The sequence below is a fragment of the Oenanthe melanoleuca genome, chromosome 23 (genome assembly GCF_029582105.1).
Source record: "Oenanthe melanoleuca isolate GR-GAL-2019-014 chromosome 23, OMel1.0, whole genome shotgun sequence".
Lineage (NCBI taxonomy): Eukaryota > Metazoa > Chordata > Aves > Passeriformes > Muscicapidae > Oenanthe > Oenanthe melanoleuca.
The window spans coordinates 4,035,985-4,056,178 of NC_079356.1; the positions used below are offsets into that span (position 1 = coordinate 4,035,985).

Below are 20,194 nucleotides of genomic sequence, written 5' to 3' on the forward strand. Positions count from 1 at the left end.
CCTGGTGTTTCGAAAAAGGGAAGAGAAATTAAAATTTTTCTGAGCTTTCTTTTAATATGGGTGAATAAAAATATTATTTATTCATAGTAATGAAGATTATCAACTTCAGGCAGTGAAAGGAGCTCTGATTGAAAAGTTTGTGGCCAAATTTTGAGCTTTTAGCACTCAGTGTCTGATCCATTGATTATCCCATGTCTGCTGGACAAACAGATTCCAAAATTCATTTGGGAAACAGGTCGTAATTCCTCAATTTTGGAGGTTAAAAGTGAAATTTGTGCTTCTGATTCTCAGCTGGGAGCCAGAAGACGTTGAAGGATCTGAAATATAAATGTGGGAAAGTGAGGATGGTGAAGGGAGGAGTCCCTGGGCGTGCAGGGCGGGAGGAGATTGGGTTAAACCCTTGGAAAAATCCATTTTTAAACTGTGTTTTTCCACCAGGGATGGCCCCCAGCAAACATCTCCCCAGCTGGGGGTGTTCACTGGGAACTCAGCCAAGAAATCAGCGCAGAGCTCCTCCAACCAGGCGCTGCTGAGGTTCCACAGCGACGGCGCCAACGGCGGCATCTTCGCCATCGCCTTCCACGGTGGGGATCTGGGGAAATGGGGGAAAAAACACTTTTATCACAAGGTTTTCACAGAGTTTGTCAGCCCAGGTTTTTTTTTTTTTCAGTGAAGTTTCTCGGTTTTTCAAACCAGGCTTTTTAGTTGTTGGGTTTTTGTTTTTTTTCGGGAAGTTTTTCAAAGCAGATTTTTCCAGGATGTTTCCCAGTTTTCCACAAAGTTTTACAAACCAGTTTCTTCGAGGAAATTTTTCAAACCAGATTTTTCCAGGAAATTTTTCAAACCAGATTTGTCCAGGAAGTTTTTCAAACTAGTTTCTTCCAGGAAGTTTTTCAGTCCAGGTTTTCCATGAAGTTTTCCAGCCCAGTTTTTTTCCACAAAATTTTGCAAGACAGATTTTTCCAGGAAGTTTCCCAGCCCAGGTTTTCCACAAAGTTTTACAAACCAGTTTCTTCCAGGAAATTTTTCAAACCAGATTTTTCCAGGAAGTTTTTCAAACCAGTTTTTTCCAGGAAGTTTTCAAACCAGATTTTTCCAGGAAATTTTTCAAACCAGATTTTTCCAGGAAATTTTTCAAACCAGATTTTCCACAAAGTTTTTCTGACCAGTTCCTTCCACAAAATTTTTCAAACCAGTCTTTTTCCAGGAAGTTTTACAGGTCAGTTTCTTTAAGAAAGTTTTCCCACCCAGTTTTTTTCCACAAAGTTTTTCAAATCAGTTTCTTCCAGGAAATTTTTCAAACCAGATTTTTCCAGGATGTTTCCCAGCCCAATTTTCCACAAAGTTTTTCAAACCAGTTTCTTCCAGGAACTTTTTCAAGCTAGTTTTTTCCAGGAAGTTTTTCAAATCAGATTTTTCCAGGAAGTTTTCCAGCCCAGTTTTTTTCCAGGAAGTTTTTCAGGTCAGTTTCTTCAAGAAAGTTTTCCAGCCCAGTTTTTTTCCACAAAGTTTTTCAAAGCAGATTTTTTCCAGGATGTTTCCCAGCCCAGGTTTTTTCCACAAAATTTTTCAAACCAGTTTCTTCCAGGAAATTTTTCAAACCAGATTTTTCCAGGAAATTTTTCAAACCAGATTTTTCCAGGAAATTTTTCAAACCAGATTTTCCACAAAGTTTTTCTGACCAGTTCCTTCCACAAAATTTTTCAAACCAGTCTTTTTCCAGGAAGTTTTACAGGTCAGTTTCTTTAAGAAAGTTTTCCCACCCAGTTTTTTTCCACAAAGTTTTTCAAATCAGTTTCTTCCAGGAAATTTTTCAAAGCAGATTTTTCCAGGATGTTTCCCAGTTTTCCACAAAGTTTTACAAACCAGTTTCTTCGAGGAAATTTTTCAAACCAGATTTTTCCAGGAAGTTTTTCAAGCCAGTTTTTTCCAGAAAGTTTTTCAAATCAGTTTTTTCCAGGAAGTTTTTCAGTCCAGGTTTTCCATGAAGTTTTCCAGCCCAGTTTTTTTCCACAAAATTTTGCAAGACAGATTTTTCCAGGAAGTTTCCCAGCCCAGGTTTTCCACAAAGTTTTACAAACCAGTTTCTTCCAGGAAATTTTTCAAACCAGATTTTTCCAGGAAGTTTTTCAAGCCAGTTTTTTCCAGGAAGTTTTTCAAATCAGTTTTTTCCAGGAAGTTTTTCAAACCAGATTTTTCCAGGAAATTTTTCAAACCAGATTTTTCCAGGAAGGTTTTCAAGCCAGTTTTTTCCAGAAAGTTTTTCAAATCAGATTTTTCCAGGAAGTTTCCCAGCCCAGTTTTTTCTACAAAATTTTTCAAACCAGTTTTTTTCCAGGAAGTTTTTCAGGTCAGTTTCTTTAAGAAATATTTCCAGCCCAGTTTTTTTTCACAAAGTTTTTCAACACAGATTTTTCAAGGAAGTTTCCTAGCCCAGGTTTTCCACAAAGTTTTACAAACCAGTTTCTTCCAGGAAATTTTTCAAACCAGATTTTTTCCACAAAATTTTTCAAACCAGATTTATCCAGGAAGTTTTGCAAACTAGTTTCTTCCAGGAAGTTTTTCAGTCCAGGTTTTCCATGAAGTTTTCCAGCCCAGTTTTTTTCCACAAAATTTTTCAAGACAGATTTTTCCAGGAAGTTTCCCAGCCCAGTTTTTTCCCACAAAATTTTTCAAACCAGTTTCTTCCAGGAAATTTTTCAGTCCAGGTTTTCCGGGAGGTTTCCCAGCCCAGTTTTCCACTAAGTTTTTCAAACCAGTTTTTTCCAGGAAATTTTTCAAACCAGATTTTTCCAGGAAGTTTTTCAGGTCAGTTTCTTCGAGGAAGTTTTCCAGCCCAGTTTTGTTCCACAAAATTTTTCAAACCAGTTTTTTTCCAGGAAGTTTTTCAGGTCAGTTTCTTCGAGGAAGTTTTCCAGCCCAGTTTTTTTCCACAAAGTTTTTCAAAGCAGATTTTTCCAGGATGTTTCCCAGCCCAGGTTTTCCACGAAGTTTTACAAACCAGTTTCTTCCAGGAAATTTTTCAAACCAGATTTTTCCAGGAAATTTTTCAAACCGGATTTGTCCAGGAAGTTTTTCAAACTAGTTTCTTCCAGGAAGTTTTTCAGTCCAGGTTTTCCATGAAGTTTTCCAGCCCAGTTTTTTTCCACAAAATTTTTCAAGACAGATATTTCCAGGATGTTTCCCAGCCCGGGTTTTCCACAAAGTTTTACAAACCAGTTTCTTCCAGGAAATTTTTCAAACCAGATTTTTCCAGGAAGTTTCCTAGCCCAGGTTTTCCACAAAGTTTTACAAACCAGTTTCTTCCAGGAAATTTTTCAAACCAGATTTTTCCAGGAAGTTTTTCAAGCCAGTTTTTTCCAGGAAGCTTTTCAAACCAGATTTTTCCAGGAAATTTTTCAAACCAGATTTTTCCAGGAAGTTTCCCAGCCCAGGTTTTCCACAAAGTTTTTCTGACCAGTTCCTTCCACAAAATTTTTCAAACCAGTTTTTTTCCAGGAAGTTTTACAGGTTAGTTTCTTTAAGAAAGTTTTCCCACCCAGTTTTTTTCCACAAAATTTTTCAAACCAGTTTCTTCCAGGAAATTTTTCAAACCAGATTTTTCCAGGAAGTTTTCGAGCCCAGTTTTTTTCCACAAAATTTTTCAAACCAGTTTTTTTCCAGGAAATTTTTCAGGTCAGTTTCTTTAAGAAAGTTTTCCCACACAGTTTTTTTCCACAAAGTTTTACAAACCAGTTTCTTCCAGGATTTTTTTCAAACCAGATTTTCCCAGGAAATTTTTCAAACCAGATTTTTCCAGGATGTTTCCCAGCCCAGGTTTTCCACAAAGTTTTTCAAACCAGTTTCTTCCAGGAAATTTTTCAAACCAGATTTTTCCAGGAAATTTTTCAAACCAGATTTTTCCAGGATGTTTCCCAGCCCAGGTTGTCCATAAAGTTTTTTAAACCAGTTTCTTCCATGAAATTTTTCAAATCAGTCTTTTTCCAGGAAGTTTTTCAGGTCAGTTTCTTCGAGAAAGTTTTCCAGCCCAGTTTTTTTCCACAAAGTTTTTCAAGACAGATTTTTCCAGGAAGTTTCCCAGCCCAGTTTTTTTCCACAAAGTTTTTCAAGACACGTTTCTTCCAGGAAGTTTTTCAAACCAGTTTTTTTCAAGGAAATTTTTCAAACCAGATTTTCCCAGAAACTTTTTCAGCCCAATTTTTGCCACAAAATTTTTCAAACCAGTTTTTTTCCAGGAAGTTTTTCAGGCCAGTTTCTTCAAGAAAGTTTTTCAGCCCAGTTTTTTTTTTCACTAAATTATTCAAACCAATTTTTTCCAGGACATTTTTCAAACCAGTTTTTTTCCAGGACGTTTTTCAGCCCAAGTTTTCTATTAAGTTTTCCAGCCCAGTTTTTTAACAAAATTTTTCAAAATTTTCCTTGTGGACAGGGAAGATTTTTTTGTGGAGTGGGAGGTATTTCCTTATGGAGAGGATTTTCCTTGTGAAGAGGAAAAAAAATTCAGCGTGGAGAGGGAAGGATTTTCCTTGTGGAGAGGGAAGGATTTTTTGTGGAGAGGGAGGAATTTCTTTATGGAGAGGATTTTCCTTGTGAAGAGGAAAAAAAATTCAGTGTGGAGAGGGAAGAATTTCTTTGTGGAGAGGGAGGAATTTTTTGGTGGAGAGGGAGGAATTTTTTGGTGGAAAGGGAAGAATTTCCTTGTGGAGAGGGAAGAATTTCCTTGTGGAGAGGGAAGAATTTCCTTGTGGAGAGGGAGGAATTTCCTTGTGGAGAGGATTTTCCTTGTGAAGGGAGAAGAATTTCTTTGTGGACAGGGAAGGATTTTCTTTGTGGAGAGGGAAGGATTTTCTTTGTGGAGAGGAGTTTTTTGGTGGAAAGGGAAGGATTTTCTTTGTGGAGAGGGAAGGATTTTCTTTGTGGAGAGGAGTTTTTTGGTGGAAAGGGAAGAATTTCTTTGTGGACAGGGAAGGATTTTCCTTGTGGAGAGGGGGGGAATTTTCCTTGTGGCAGGGCAGGGATTTCCCTGGCTGCCTCCAGCATGTTCTGCTCTCCCCTTGCTCTCCCAGCTTTCCAGCTGTTCCGCTGCCAGCCTCCCACCATCGTTCCCAACGCCGAGATCATCACCGAGAACGAGGAGTTCAACATTGGTAAAACCTCCCCTGGTCCTCCCCTTTCATTCCTGCATTTCCCCCTTTTATCCCTCTTATTTCCCTCTTTTATCCCTCTATTTCCCCCTTTTTTTCTGCATTTACCCCTTTTATCCCTTTTTTCCCCTTTTTTTTTCTGCATTTCCCCCTTTATCCCTCTATTTCCCCTTTCATTCCTGCCTTTCCCCCTTTTATCCCTCTATTTCCCCTTTCTATTCTGCATTTACCCCTTTTATCCTTTTTTTCCCCTTTTTTTCTGCATTTTCCCATTTTACCCCTCTATTTCCCCCTTTTTTCTGCATTTACCCCTTTTATCCCTCTATTTCCTCTTTTTTTTTTCTGCATTTACCCCTTTTATCCCTCTATTTCCCCTTTTTTTCTGCATTTCCCCCTTTTATCCCTATATTTCCTCTTTTCTTTCTGCATTTACCCCTTTTATCCCTCTATTTCCCCTTTCTTTTCTCCATTTTCCCTTTTTTTCCTGTGTTTATCCCTTTTTTCTGCACCTTTTATTTCTGCATTTATCCCTTTTATTCCCATATTTCCCCCTTTATTCTGCATTTCCCCCTTTTATCCCTTCATTTTCCCCTTTATCTCTTTATTTCCCCCTTTTATCCCTCTATTCCCCTTTTATTTCTGCATTTACCCCTTTTATTCCTGTATTTCCCCCTTTTATCTCTCTATTCCCCTTTTATTTCTGCATTTACCCCTTTTATTCCTGCATTTACCCCTTTTATTCCCATATTTACCTTTTTATTCTGCATTTCCCCATTTTATCCCTGCATTTCTCCATTTTATCCCTCTATTTCCCCTTTTGTCCTTCTATTTCTGCTTTTATCCCTTTATTTCCCCCTTTATTCCCATATTTACCCCTTTATTCTGCATTTCCCCCTTTTATCCCATTTCCTGTTTTACATTTACCCCTTTTATTCCTTTATTTCCCCATTTATCCCTCTATTTCCCCTTTTTTCCCATATTTACCCCTTTTATCCCTCCATTTACCCCTTTTATCCCTCCATTTACCCCTTTTATTCCCATATTTCCCCCTTTTATTCCCATATTTACCCCTTTTATCCCACATTTACCCCTTTTATCCCTCCATTTACCCATTTTATCCCTCCATTTCCCTCTTTTACCCCAAATTTTCCCCCTTTTTTCCTCCAATCCCTCCTCCCATCCCTGTTTTCCATCCCTTCCCAGGTGACATCGTGAGGTACCGGTGCCTCCCTGGCTTCACCCTGATTGGGAACGAAATCCTCACCTGCAAACTGGGCACCCACCTGCAGTTCGAGGGACCCCCACCCACCTGTGAAGGTGAAACTTCCATAAATCCCAGATTTCTCATCTCAGGGAAGGAGCTGGGGGAGGTTTTCCTGCATGTTTTCCATCCTTGGGGTTAATTTTCCCATCTCCAGGATTCTGGGAGGAGGGAGTGAGATCGCCCTGAGCAGGATTGGAGTTCTCATGTCCCATCAACAATTAGAATGGGAATTAACAATTCCAGGGGATGAGCTGCAGTTCCAGCCTTTGTTCTAGCAGTTTCCTGAGGTTTTTGTGCCTCAGGAGAGTTCTGCTGGTGCTGCTTGTTTTGGGAGAGGTGTGAACTGAGGCTGAGGCAGCAGGAGTGGTTTGTTCCTTCCTTTAAGCGTGACAATTGGGATTTGTGGGATTTTGGGATTCCTCAAGCCCCAGGGATCAAGGAGTGCAGGGATCATGCTCTGCCTTGAGCTGGCTCATCACAGACCTTGTGCTTCCATCTTCCCTCTGAAAAACCAGGAATTTTCCTTTCCATTCCCAGTGCACTGCCCCATGAACCAGCTGATGACGGATTCCACGGGGGTGATCCTGAGCCAGAGCTTCCTGGGGAGTTACCCCCACTTCCAGACCTGCTCCTGGGTGGTGAAGGTGGAGCCAGGCTACAACATCTCCCTCACCATCGAGTACTTCCTCAGCGAGAAGCAGTTTGATGAGTTTGAAATCTTCGACGGTAAGGGACTCACCCCTCTGGGTCCTTCCATCCCAAACCTCCCTGGGGTTCCATAATCCCGTGGGAATCCCGCCTGGAACCTCCTGCTGGCCTTGCAGAGTTCCTCACTGATTCCTGGCATAAGGAAATAGCTACAATTGGATTTTTTTTGGGTGGATCTGAAGGATTTTTCCGAGGGGCAGGAGTTGGGAGACTCCTGGGAGAGGGATGAGTTGGGAAAATGGGAATTCTCATCCATGAAGGCCACAGGGAGCGGATTATCCATGCCCAGGAGTTTTTGGGGATGGGGAGGGAATTCTCAGCGTGACACAGTGCTCCTGGGGTCACCATGGGGACCTGAGCTCCTGCCTGGAGCAAATCCAGATTTTCCTGTGATCAGCTGGAGCTGTGAGCCTGGAACTCCGCTGGGAGCTGCCTTTCCTCAGGGAAAATCTCCCTGTGCCCGTCCCTGCTGCAGGAGCACCGAGCCCCAGCGGTGGCTCCGTGGCTGCTGTGACTTTTCCCTTTTCCCTGTCCCCTCCCTGCTGGCAGGTCCCTCTGGGCAGAGCCCCTTGCTGCTGTCCCTGAGCGGGAATTACTCGGCACCTCTGACCGTCACCAGCAGCGGCAACAGCGTCTTCCTGCGCTGGTCCTCCGACCACGCCTACAACAGGAAAGGCTTCAAAATCCGCTACTCAGGTGAGTCCCTGCTGCCCCTGCCAGCAGCTGGAGCGGCTCCAGGGGCAGGAGAATCCGTGGAATTCCTGCAGAGATCCAGCTGGGAGGGCAGGAGTGCCAAGGCGAGGGAGGCGCAAAGCCGGGCGCGATCTGAGCTGGAGAGGGTGGGAAAGGCAGGGTCTGTCCAGGAGAAACCTTGGAGCTTTGGCTCCTGTCTCAATCACTCTGGAGCAGCCAGGACCAAGATTGTGGGGTGACCATCAGGAGAAGTTCCAGGGAGAAACCTTGGAGCTTTGGCTCCTGTCTCAACCACTCTGGAGCAGCCAGGACCAGGATTGTGGGGTGACCATCAGGAGAAATTCCAGGGAGAAACCTTGGAGCTTTGGCTCCTGTCTCAACCACTCTGGAGCAGCCAGGACCAGGATTGTGGGGTGACCATCAGGAAAAATTCCAGGGAGAAACCTTGGAGCTTTGGCTTCTGTCTCAACTGCTCTTCAGGATCAGAAGCCTGGTGTGGAGAGTCATTGGTACCAGGGGCTGGAAATTGGGAAAGGTTTCTGGATGTGGTCAGGCACTGGAAGAGTCTGTCCAGACTTTGCTCAGCAAATTAATTAAGGAATATTTAATTATCAGAAGCAACTCCTTATTCCTGGAGCTGGATGCCCAGTGCTCCTTCCCTGCTTTCACTCTGTTTATCCATCGTTAATTCTCAATTTCTGGGGAAACTCGGTGTAATTCGGAATGGAAAGGGAAACAACCCCGATGCTGCTCATCCTGTGACTGGCTTGCTTTTCCCTGCCCTCTTTTCCAGCTCCCTACTGCAGCCTGCCCCAGCCCCCAGCCCACGGGATGATCCTGAGCCATTCCGGGTTGCGCCCCGGCAGCTCCGTGCGCTTCGGCTGCGACGCCGGCTACCGCCTGGTGGGACACAGCACCAGCACCTGCACCCTGCACCCCCAGGGACACTTCCACTGGAGGGAAGCCATCCCCCTGTGCCAAGGTGAGTTCCAGGAGTCCCTGGAGAAGCGGTGAAAAAAAAAAAAAAAAAAAAAAAAAAAACGATATTGGAATTGTGGTAATTCCGTGTTGAAAACAAGCTCGGAGCACTGAGGGGTGATCCTGGTCTCCATGGGTTTGGGAATAGATGGCAAAGAGGGAAGGGAGTAATGGGAGTGAGAAAAGAGGAAAAAGGTCCCCGTCTGTGTGAAGATGCTGCTGTTAAGAATTTCTGTTCTCCGTGTTGAGAACAGGCTCAGAGCACTGGGGTGATCCTGCTCTCCATGGGTTTGGGAATAGATGGCAAAGAGGGAAGGGAGTGACTGGGAGTAGGAACAGAGGGAAGGGCTCAGGATGGGAGAGAAAAAACTCACCTGTGTGAAGATGCTGGTGTTGGAATTCCAGTTAAGAATTCCATGTTGAGAATAGGCTTGGAGCACTGATCCTGGTCTCCATGGCTTTGGAAAAAGATGGCAAAGTGGAAAGGGAATAACTGGGAGTGGGAAGGGAGGAAAGGGCTAAGGTTGGGGGAGGAAAAAACTCATCTGTGAGATTTTGTCACGTGAAGATGCTGGTGTTGGAATTCCAGTTGAGAATTCCAGGTTGAAAACAGGCTCAGAGCACTGAGGGGTGCTCCTCATATCCAAGGCTTTGGGAACAGATGGCAAAGAGGGAGGGGAATAACTGGGAGTAGGAAAAGAGGGAAGGGCTCAGGATGCGGGAGGAAAACAATCCCAGTCTGTGTGAAGGCTCTTGGTCACTCAGTGAAGACACAGCCAAGCTTGGAAGAATCCAGAAGGCTTGGAAGAGTCTGGAAAGGCTACCAGGAGCATGAGAGCTGCTCTGCTTCCTGACTGGAATTCCCTTCCCAGTTCTTCGCTCTGTGCGTGTCAAGGGGGAAGAAATTCTTGGGGATTCAGGTGGTTCCCCTTGGCTTCTTCCAAAATTTAGGTATGGAGTTGTTCCTTCCACATTTCCTGCTCATTATCCAGGATCTCTGTGCCACGTCCTGCCCAGCACAGAGTGAGTTCCAGGCGTGGGAAGGAGGGGGCACAGGGCCTTTCCCTCCACCTGCCAATCATCCCAGCTCCTTTGTAGAGCTCAAATTCCCATCTTTATTCTGAATGAGCCTTCTGGTGGCTTTGAGCACTCCTCTCTGTTCCAAGGGGACTGAGGGTGGGGATTAAAATTGCATTGACTTCCCTGGAAACCAGCCAGGGAGCAGAGATGGCTCAGGCACCATCTCAGCCAGGAAAAGTGGGATTGTTCCATGTGGGAGCTGCCAGGGAGCCTTGTCAGGCTCCTGGAGCACTTTGGCTCTTTGGGAGCTGCACCTCTGAAGGAGAGGCTCGTGCTGTGAGTGCTCTGGAGTTGATTTAAAATGAGTGGGAAGCGATCAACCGAGGCCCTGCTGCTCCATCCCTTTCCAAAGGGAGGCTGGACACAAGGTCAGGGAGGGATTTAGCTCCCAGAAAACAGGGATAGAGCAAAGCCAAGAGCTGGGATGAGCAGATGAGCAGCACAGCCAGGGCTGTCATGGCAACTGTAGCTCAGCCTGAGGGATTCCTCTGGTTTACTCCACCTTTTCTAAGGAAAATTGTGTCATCAGGAATGGGTCTGGATCCTGCTAATCCCTGACTGCCCTGGAGAGGTGGAATCCCACCTGAGCCTTATGCTCAGCTTCCAAGGGCTGTGGTGGTGTGAGGGGAATGGGTTTTAAACCTGGAGATGGGAAAGGCTGGAATGGCTGGGGTGGCACCACAGGTGGCACCCAAAGCAGGGACAGGTCCCTGACCAGCAGCCCCTGGGCCACCAGGGAGGGGCTTGGAGTCACTCCCAGGCCTGGGAATGTTGGGAGTGTCCTGTGGTGGTGCCTTGGGAAGGGGATCTTCCATGGAAATGAGAGGCACCAAACCCATCCTGCACCGCTCTGGTTCTGCTGGAGGTGTGACGTGACCATGGGCACAATCCATGATCCAGAGCAGGAATCTGGGGGCAACCCATGGCATTCCAGGTGGTTCCCTGCTTCATTTCCCTTTTGGAGGAGTGGGAATGTCTCCACTGACCACACAGGTGAGGATTTTGCTGCTGGGTGTCCCTCTGGAAGAGCCTGACTCCCACAGCTGGGAGAACTCACTGCTCATGTCACATGCTGGGGTGGAAAAAGTCACTTTTCCCCTCAGTTTCCTCATATTCCTATCAGGAATCCACACACTGCCCCGTGGCTCTCCAGTGCCTTGGGCTTGGATTCAGGATTTAATTCTTGGCAGAGCAGCTCCACCCTCAGGCCTGGGCTGGCTCCTCTCCTGCTCCCTTCAGCCACATCAAATCCAACATTTTTCTGTCCCCTCAAAGCTAGCTGGCATCTTTTGCTTTGGGCTGTGTCATTCCCACCCTTCCAGGTGGCAGAGATTTGGGAATTCTCTGCATGGAGCTGCAGGAATTGTTCTATTCATCAGCCGTGTCAGGAAGAGGGGACTGGGGTGCCCATAAACAAAAATTCTCAAAAAGCATTTCCCAAATCTCCTTTTTCCCAGCTCAGAATTCTCTCCCACTTCCTCATCCCCTTGGAATAATCTTCCCTGCGTGCTCTGTCCTCACTGACATTCCTGGAATATTCTGCAGGGACCAATCCTGCCTTGGCACTCCTTGATCTGCTGTGCCTTTGTCTCTGCTGCCTGTTTTGAAGCAGCTTTGTCTTTTCAGTCCCACTTCAGATTTGCTTTCCCAGTCTCTGCCTTCTCCTTTTCCCCTGTTTTTTTTCTGAGCCAAACACTGGTTTGATTCCCTCTGGAATTACCTCCCTCATCCCACATTCCAGTGGGTTGCAATGCCCACAGGCTGAGCCTCAGAAATGGGTTTGTGGCCACCCCAAAAATCAAATATCTCTGCTTCTGTGAAGAAAAACTTCATACTGGTTTTAAACTAGCAGGTTTAGACCAAAGGTTGGGAAGAAATTCCTCCCTGTGAGAGTGGGGAGGGCTGGAATGGGTTTTCCACAGAAGCTGTGACTCCTCTGGATCCCTGGAAGTGTCCAAGGCCAGGTTGGGCAGGGCTTGGAGCAACTTGGGATAAGGAAATGTGTCCCCATGGCAGGGGTGGGATGGGATTTAAACTCCTTTCCATCCCAAACCATTCCATGATTCCATGGAATGAAGGCAAGAGGCAGCTCAGCCCTGCTGGCCTGGAGCTCCTGTCCTTCCTGTGCCACAGTGTCCTGGGGATAAATCAAAGGGACAATTTTTGGGAAGCATTAAGGGAATGAAAAGCAGGCTTTGGTGGGGATGGGAAGGGCTCAGCTTCCCCCCACTGCCCGTGTGCAGGAAGTGGAAATGATGCAGGAAAAAGGAATAGCAGGGAAGAGGTTGGATTTTCCAGGTGCCCTCTTTTCCCAGGGAGGGCCATTGGTATTCAGCCTGGCAGCCTGTCTAGACACCAGGCCTTGCAGAGGGATTGGCCAGCCCTGAATCGTGCAGTGACACTGAGCAATGACACTGCTGTCACCATCAGGGACAGGCCTGATCCTGCCTCTGGAACTGCTGACACTGCTCAGAATTCCAGCCCTGGAATTCCAGATCCTGCTCCGTGTCTGGGATCCTGCTCTGTTCCTGGGATCCTGCTCCCTGCCTGGGATCCTGCTCCCTGCCTGGGATCCTGCTCCCTGCCTGGGATCCTGCTCTGTTCCTGGGATCCTGCTCCATACCTGGGATCCTGCTCTGTTCCTGGGATCCTGCTCCCTGCTGTGGCAGGAGTCAGATAAAAGCCAGGGAAGGACCCAGGGCTGTGCTGCTGCTGCACACACAAAATTTGGGCTCTCCAGCCCTCACCAAAAAGTGACTTTTTCTGCTTTTCCAGCCCTGTTTTTATGCACAGGGATACCAGGAAGGTGAATGTGCTGGAGTAGCTCAGGAGCTGACTGGGGCTGCTCTGGGAGGGAATGGGTTTGTCTGGAAGCACAGGCAGATATTGGGATCAGGGGTTAGGGCTGTGTCTCCTGGCAGGCTCTGCTCCTCTCCCAACCCCACAGAGCCTCCAGGAACTTCCCAGTGGAGCTTTCCAGGTCCTGGCTGCTCTTCCCCTGGGAATCCCACCCTGTCCAGGCAGGAGGGATGTGGATCTCCCTCTTCCCCAGAGCCAGGCTTGGAGAGGGATGGGGACACAGAGTGGGTTTGGAGTCAGATCTGGATTTCCTTTTCCTCCTCCTCCTCATGCTGCTGGAGAAGCAGATTTGGGGACTTTTCCCAGCATTGGCATTCCCTGGGTTGGGAAAAAGGATAACAGCAAAAATGGCCATAATTCTGCGTGGATTCTTTGTGTATTTTTGGCTGTCACCTGCCTGTCCCCTCCCTGCCCTGCCCCCAGAGCCCAGGATCCCAGGGGAATGGTGCAGAGCCTCCCTCTGGAGCAGTGCTGTCTCCAGCATCCACCTGGCATTGCTCCTGCTTTTCCATTTTTCCCCCAAATTCCCCCCCTCTACCTCCTCAGCCTTGAGGCTAAATTTAGCCTCCCTTCTGCCACAACATAATTACACAATTTGCTGCCTTATGTAAAGCAGAAGTGCTCCTGGAGAGAGGTTTGGGGTCGGTGCTGCTGCGAGGTGTAAACACAAAGTGTTCCCGCTGTCGGATCCTTTATCTCCGTGTGAAAACTCAGGAGCGCTCTGCTGATGCAGTTTGTGCCACAGATATTATGGGAAGTGTGAGCCAGAGCCTCTTCCAGGAGAAATTTGGATTCAGGATTGCAAAAGCTGGTCCTTTATGAAGGGTAGGCACTTCCCACTGGGGTTTGTCAGTAGGAAAGTTCAGAATCCAGTGTTGTATTGCACTGAGTTGTTTTGTGTGTTTCGCTGGATGGTTTGTTCTGTATTCCACCCAAGGTTGTGGTGTTGGTTCAGTTCTCCCCTGGCCCTTCCCCTTATGGTGTATCCCACTGGTTATGGTTCTGTTCCTCCCCTCATCTCCCCCTGAGTTTAAAACCTCCTGCCATCTTCAATTCTCCCTGTTTTTCTCTCTCTCCCCACTGGGCGCTGTTCCACAATAAACTGTGGGACCAGAGCCCGGGGAGGAAGAGCCTCCTTGTCTTTTACCTTTGTCCTTGTCAGTATATCCTCATCTCCAGCAGTCCAGAGCTTCCCAAAGGGGACTGGGAGAGAGAACAAACCGAGAGCTGGCGCCCAACGTGGGGCACCAGTGATAGCACAGGGTTAAAATGGTTCTGAAACGTGGGAATTGTGTACAGGGGATTCAGGGGGTGGAGAGAAAGGCTGGGTTTGGGAAAGTGAACTCAACCCTGGGAATGAATGTTGAGCTTTGTCTGCACCTGTGTAATCATCATATGATAAATAATACGATTGTTAAATATAATGATTGATTGGTAACTGAATAGAATTATTGTTTAATTGTAACAAGAATCATGAGAAAGGATGTTTGGGGGTCCTGATGAAAATTGCAAGAATTCATGCTTGGATAAGATCAGTGTATGCAATAGAACAATATGGGTTTAATAATTAATATATAATTTTATAACAAAAAGGGGATAAAAACATGTCCATCTCGAATCCATGAGGGAGTCAGATTTGGGTTTGTGCCCCTGATTCCCATAAAAGCCCCTGCAGACAATCACCCTGTGATTATGTTTTCCTGCACTAACTCCAGTTGTTGGTTTCTTCTCTCTCCAGCAGTCCAGAGCTTCCCAAAGGGGACGGGGAGAGAGAACAAACCGAGAGCTGGCGCCCAACGTGGGGCACCAGTGATAGCACAGAGTTAAAATGGTTCTGAAACGTGGGAATTGTGTACAAGGGATTCAGGGGGTGGAGAGAAGTGTTTGGTTTGGAAAAGGGAATGTTGAGCTTTGTCTGAACCTGCGTAATCATCATATGATAAATAATATGATTGTTATATATAATGATTGTTTAGTAATTGAATAGAATTATTGTTTAATCAATAAGCATCATGAGAAATGATGTAATTGTAACAAGAGTCATGAGAAAGGATGTTTGGGGGTCCTGATGAAAATTGCAAGAATACATGCTTGGATAAGATCAGTGTATACAATAGAACAATATGGGTTTAATAATTAATATATCATTTTATAACGAAAAGGGGATAAAAAAATGTTAATTTTGAGTCACTGTGGGAGTCAGATTTGGGTTTGTACTCCTGATTGCCATAAAATCACCAGCAGACAATCACCCTGTGATTATGTTTTCTGCAGTAACTCCAGTTGTTGGTTTCTTCTCTCTCCAGCAGTCCAGAGCTTCCCAAAGGGGACTGGGGAGAGAGAACAAACCGAGAGCTGGCGCCCAACGTGAGGCACCAGTGATAGCACAGGGTTAAAATGGTTCTGAAACGTGGGAATTGTGTACAGGGGATTCAGGGGGTGGAGAGAAAGGTTGGGTTTGGGAAAGTGAACTCAACCCTGGGAATGAATGTTGAGCTTTGTCTGCACCTGTGTAATCATCATATGATAAATAATACGATTGTTAAATATAATGATTGATTGGTAACTGAATAGAATTATTGTTTAATTGTAACAAGAATCATGAGAAAGGATGTTTGGGGGTCCTGATGAAAATCACAAGAATTCATGCTTGGATAAGATCAATGTATACAATAGAACAATATGGGTTTAATAATTAATATATCATTTTATAATGAAAAGGGTGTAAAAACATGTCCATCTCGAATCCATGAGGGAGTCAGATTTGGGTTTGTGCCCCTGATTCCCATAGAAGCCCCTGTAGACAATCACCCTGTGATTGTGTTTCTGCACTAACTCCAGTTGTTGGTTTCTCCTCTCTCCAGCAGTCCAGAACTTCCCAAAGGGGACGGGGAGAGAGAACAAACCGAGAGCTGGCGCCCAACGTGGGGCACCAGTGATAGCACAGGGTTAAAATGGTTCTGAAACGTGGGAATTGTGTACAAGGGATTCAGGGGGTGGAGAGAAAGGTTGGGTTTGGGAAAGTGAACTCAACCCTGGGAATGAATGTTGAGCTTTGTCTGCACCTGTGTAATCATCATATGATAAATAATACGATTGTTAAATATAATGATTGATTGGTAACTGAATAGAATTATTGTTTAATTGTAACAAGAATCATGAGAAAGGATGTTTGGGGGTCCTGATGAAAATCACAAGAATTCATGCTTGGATAAGATCAATGTATACAATAGAACAATATGGGTTTAATAATTAATATATCATTTTATAATGAAAAGGGTGTAAAAACATGTCCATCTCGAATCCATGAGGGAGTCAGATTTGGGTTTGTGCCCCTGATTCCCATAGAAGCCCCTGTAGACAATCACCCTGTGATTGTGTTTCTGCACTAACTCCAGTTGTTGGTTTCTCCTCTCTCCAGCAGTCCAGAACTTCCCAAAGGGGACGGGGAGAGAGAACAAACCGAGAGCTGGCGCCCAACGTGGGGCACCAGTGATAGCACAGGGTTAAAATGGTTCTGAAACATGGGAATTGTGTACAGGGGATTCAGGGGGTGGAGAGAAGTGTTTGGTTTGGAAAAGGGAATGTTGAGCTTTGTCTGCACCTGCGTAATCATCATATGATAAATAATATGATTGTTATATATAATGATTGTTTAGTAATTGAATAGAATTATTGTTTAATCAATAAGCATCATGAGAAATGATGTAATTGTAACAAGAGTCATGAGAAAGGATGTTTGGGGATTCTGATGAAAATTGCAAGAATACATGCTTGGATAAGATCAGTGTATGCAATAGAACAATATGGGTTTAATAATTAATATATAATTTTATAACAAAAAGGGGATAAAAACATGTTAATTTTGAGTCACTGTGGGAGTCAGATTTGGGTTTGTACTCCTGATTGCCATAAAAGCACCTGTAGACAATCACCCTGTGATTATGTGTTCCTGCACTAACTCCAGTTGTTGGTTTCTTCTCTCTCCAGCAGTCCAGAGCTTCCCAAAGGGGACTGGGGAGAGAGAACAAACCGAGAGCTGGCGCCCAACGTGGGGCATGAGTTGTTGGTTTCTTCTCTCTCCTGTGGTCCAGAGCTAGTCCAAGGGGACTGGGGAGAGAGCGCAAACTGACAGCTGGCACCCAACGTGGGGCATCAGTTGGATGCTCCACAGTCTGGAGCTAGCCAGTGGACCTGGAGAAAGAAGAAACCGACAATCTGGGATTTCGGTTTGCGATAAAACCAGCAGCTCCTTAATTTTTATTACCTTTTTCCCCCCAGCTCTCTCCTGTGGAGTTCCCAGAGCCCCGAGGAACGGGGTTGTTTTTGGGAAGGAGTACACAGTGGGCACCAAGGCCGTGTACCAGTGCAACCAGGGCTTCCAGCTGCAGCCGGGCGCCGAGCCCAGCACCGAGTGCCTGCAGGAGGGAGTCTGGAGCAACGGGAACCAGCCCCCCCTGTGTGTGGGTGAGTGGGATTTGGGCTGTCCAAAAGCAGAGATGCCTTCTGGGGCTACCTAAAAATGCAAAAATTAAGGAAATTAAAAGTAGTTTTTTATATTTATTTAAGGGTCTTCAGGTACGTGTAGGGCAGACAAAGCTCCTCAGGGGCTACACCCAAAAATAAACAATGGGTTTTCATATTTTTATAATTTTGGTCCATTTGCACATTGGGGGTGAGTCTTCCAATTACACCTGAGAGCTTCTAAATAAAGCTCTGCTCTTTATTTTATGATGTTAACACCATTACAAGAGGTTTTCCTCTTTGGATTTCAGGCAACATCGCCACTTTTAATATTGTCCGGGAACTTTTCCTTTCAATTCTCAGCAACAGCCCCACCAGGGGATATTTCCCACATTAAAAACCCAGCACACCTGGATATTTTTGGAGCTGAAACTTCACTTAATCAACTCTCTGTGTCATTTTTTTCTGTGTCATTTTTTTCTGTGCCATTCCCCTCAGCTGTGACGTGTCCCGACGTGAGCAGCATCGCGGTGGAGCACGGCCGCTGGCGCCTCACCTACGAGGTGCAGTACCACTACAATGCCCAGCTGATGCTCATCTGTGACCCTGGCTACTACTACACGGGCCAGAGGGTCATCAGCTGCCAGGCCAACGGCACCTGGAGCATCGGGGAGCCCATGCCCACTTGTAAAAGTAAGAGCAGGGGCACCCCAGGGTGGCACCGGGGGCTGGTTTTGTGTTTGGGGTCAGCAAATCCCAGCCCTGCGGTTTTTGGGGTGGTGCTGGTGGGTAACCAAGGAGATGGTGTCATTTGGGGACGGGATGAGATGGTTTGGTGCAGATTTTGGGGAGAAATCCATCCCTGTGAGGGCAGGAAGGGGCTGGGATGGATTTCCCAGGGAAGCTGTGGCTGCTCCATCCCTGGAAGTGTCCCAGACCAGGTTGGAGCAGACTGGGATAATGGAAGGTATCCCTGCTGTTGTGTAGGACTTAATTACTCCTGGCAGCAGCTGAGGTAGAGACAGCAGAGCTGCTGGAAGAGAATTGGGATGCAAGGAGACGTCTGGATGTGATTGCTGGTTTAATCCCAGCACTTCTCTGGGATCTCAAGCCTTTCAGCTCAGCTGTTGCTGTGGGGTCCCAGCAGCTTCGCTGCCACAGCTGCTCTGAAGTCAGGGCTTTTAAGGAGGGAAAATAAAGAATTCTGCTGTCAAGCCTCAGCTCTCACACAAACACCAGGTTTACAAGGGTAACAGTGTCACCTGCAAATCAAACCCAACAGGGCTCACCAGCAGCTCTCAATTGTTCTGACACCACTGCTGTGCTTTGGATCTCTCCTTTTGTCAGAGGTGGAGGGTTTTTCTCTCCAAGTGCAGACAGAAACAGCAGAATCTCTCCTTCCCTGCTGGCTGCCTTTGTTTGTGGAGCTGTGACTGCTGGTGTGGGTGACAGATGTACTTTTCCTCCTGCCAGCTCTTCCTCCGGCTCCAGGAGCAGGAGCCTGACCTCCTTTTGTTCCCTCAGCCTTATTGCCACCTAAATCCAAGTGACAGGATCTTGGCAGTGCCTCGAGGTCAGGAGCACCCAGCAGGAGCTCCAGAGGGTTTATAGAGCTTGAAGGCAGAGAAAATGAAGATAAAATCAAGAGCTGCAGTTCTGAGGGGGAGTTGGGCTTGCAGGGGCTCCTGCCTCCCACAAACCCAGCTGGGAGCTGCAGATCTTGGAATTTCAGCTTGTGGGGGAAAGCTGGGTGTCACTTTTAATTGCAAACTTTGTGCCATTCCAAGGTCAGGGCTTGGAGCAGCCTGGCCTGGTGGGAGATGTCCCTGCTTCTGGTCTTTAAGGTCCCTTCCAGCCCACCCCATTCCATGGTTCTGTGGGTTTTTTGGGAATCAGGCTTCCTGCTGCATCCAGCAATGGGTTAGACAGAAAAAATATTCCTGTGTGAGGAAATTCTGGTGTGAAAAACTCCTTTTGGTTCCTTCCCAGCCTGTCTTTTTGCTTCCCTCGTGTCCTGAAGCATAAATATTAACAGCTCTTATTTTTGTCACCTCATGTAGCATGGCTCTGGAATTATTACAATTCCTGGAATTATTTAATGAGCTTCTCCACTCCAGCTATAACTCCTGATGCTGTGCCTGGCTGCATTCCTTCAGAAACCCATCCTGTTTTCTCACTATCCTTTGGGATCTATCCTAGTTATCTCCTGTGGGGACCTGCCCACCCCTCCCAACGGGAACAAGATCGGGACCCTCACCAGTTATGGGGCCACTGCCATCTTCTCCTGCAACACTGGCTACACCCTGGTGGGCTCCCGGGTCAGGGAGTGCATGGCCAACGGGCTCTGGAGCGGGGCTGAGGTCCGGTGTCTGGGTAGGTGTCCCTTGGGAATCTCCTGCTGGCACCCACGGGGCTGGGAAATGGGAGGGAACTGGGATTTTAGGGGTTGGTCAGAAGAGGAATCCACGCTATGGGGTTTTGAGTGGATGTCAAAGAGAAGCAGAGTGATTCCTGCATCTTCAATGGGTGTGAGGTGATGGGGGAGCTTTGGAATGGGGATAATGTTCATTTGTGACAGCAGGGTCTTGAGTTAAGGGGCTGGAAAAGTTTGGGGAGGGTATTGGGATGGAATTCTTCCCTATAAACAGTCATGGATTGCTCAGAGAAGCTGTGGCTGCCCATCCTAGAAGTGCCCAAGGAGAGGTTGGACAGGGTTTGAAGCACCCTGGGATGGTGGCAGGGAGGATCCTTGTGTTGCATTCTGTCCTGATTTGAAAGACAGGTGTCTGCCAATAAAGGCAGGAGCTTCTCTTTGAAATGGAGAATGTAAACCCCCCTCCCTCCAAATTATTATCATTTTGAAATTAAGGGGCTCTCAGGAAAAGATATGGGAATTAGGAATAACAGTTCTTTACCAGGAAAATTAAAATAGAAATGCAGTATTACACAGAACAATCCCAACCCTGCCAGAGTCAGAATCCAAGCTGACACCCGTCAGTCAGTC

The 20,194-nt window shown here is 46.4% G+C and overlaps 1 protein-coding gene across 1 annotated transcript in view; it reads left to right on the top strand.

The window, feature by feature from the left end:
* The window catches only part of CSMD2 (CUB and Sushi multiple domains 2), a 288,748-nt gene that overhangs the window by 242,406 nt on the left and 26,148 nt on the right, over positions 1-20,194 (top strand). The window contains exons 44-52 of the mRNA XM_056509388.1: positions 439-584; positions 5,067-5,147; positions 6,348-6,461; positions 6,946-7,134; positions 7,666-7,812; positions 8,603-8,791; positions 17,008-17,193; positions 17,689-17,883; positions 19,390-19,563. Of these exons, the coding sequence (XP_056365363.1) occupies positions 439-584; positions 5,067-5,147; positions 6,348-6,461; positions 6,946-7,134; positions 7,666-7,812; positions 8,603-8,791; positions 17,008-17,193; positions 17,689-17,883; positions 19,390-19,563 (1,421 nt within the window). The remainder of the gene's footprint in view (positions 1-438; positions 585-5,066; positions 5,148-6,347; positions 6,462-6,945; positions 7,135-7,665; positions 7,813-8,602; positions 8,792-17,007; positions 17,194-17,688; positions 17,884-19,389; positions 19,564-20,194) is intronic.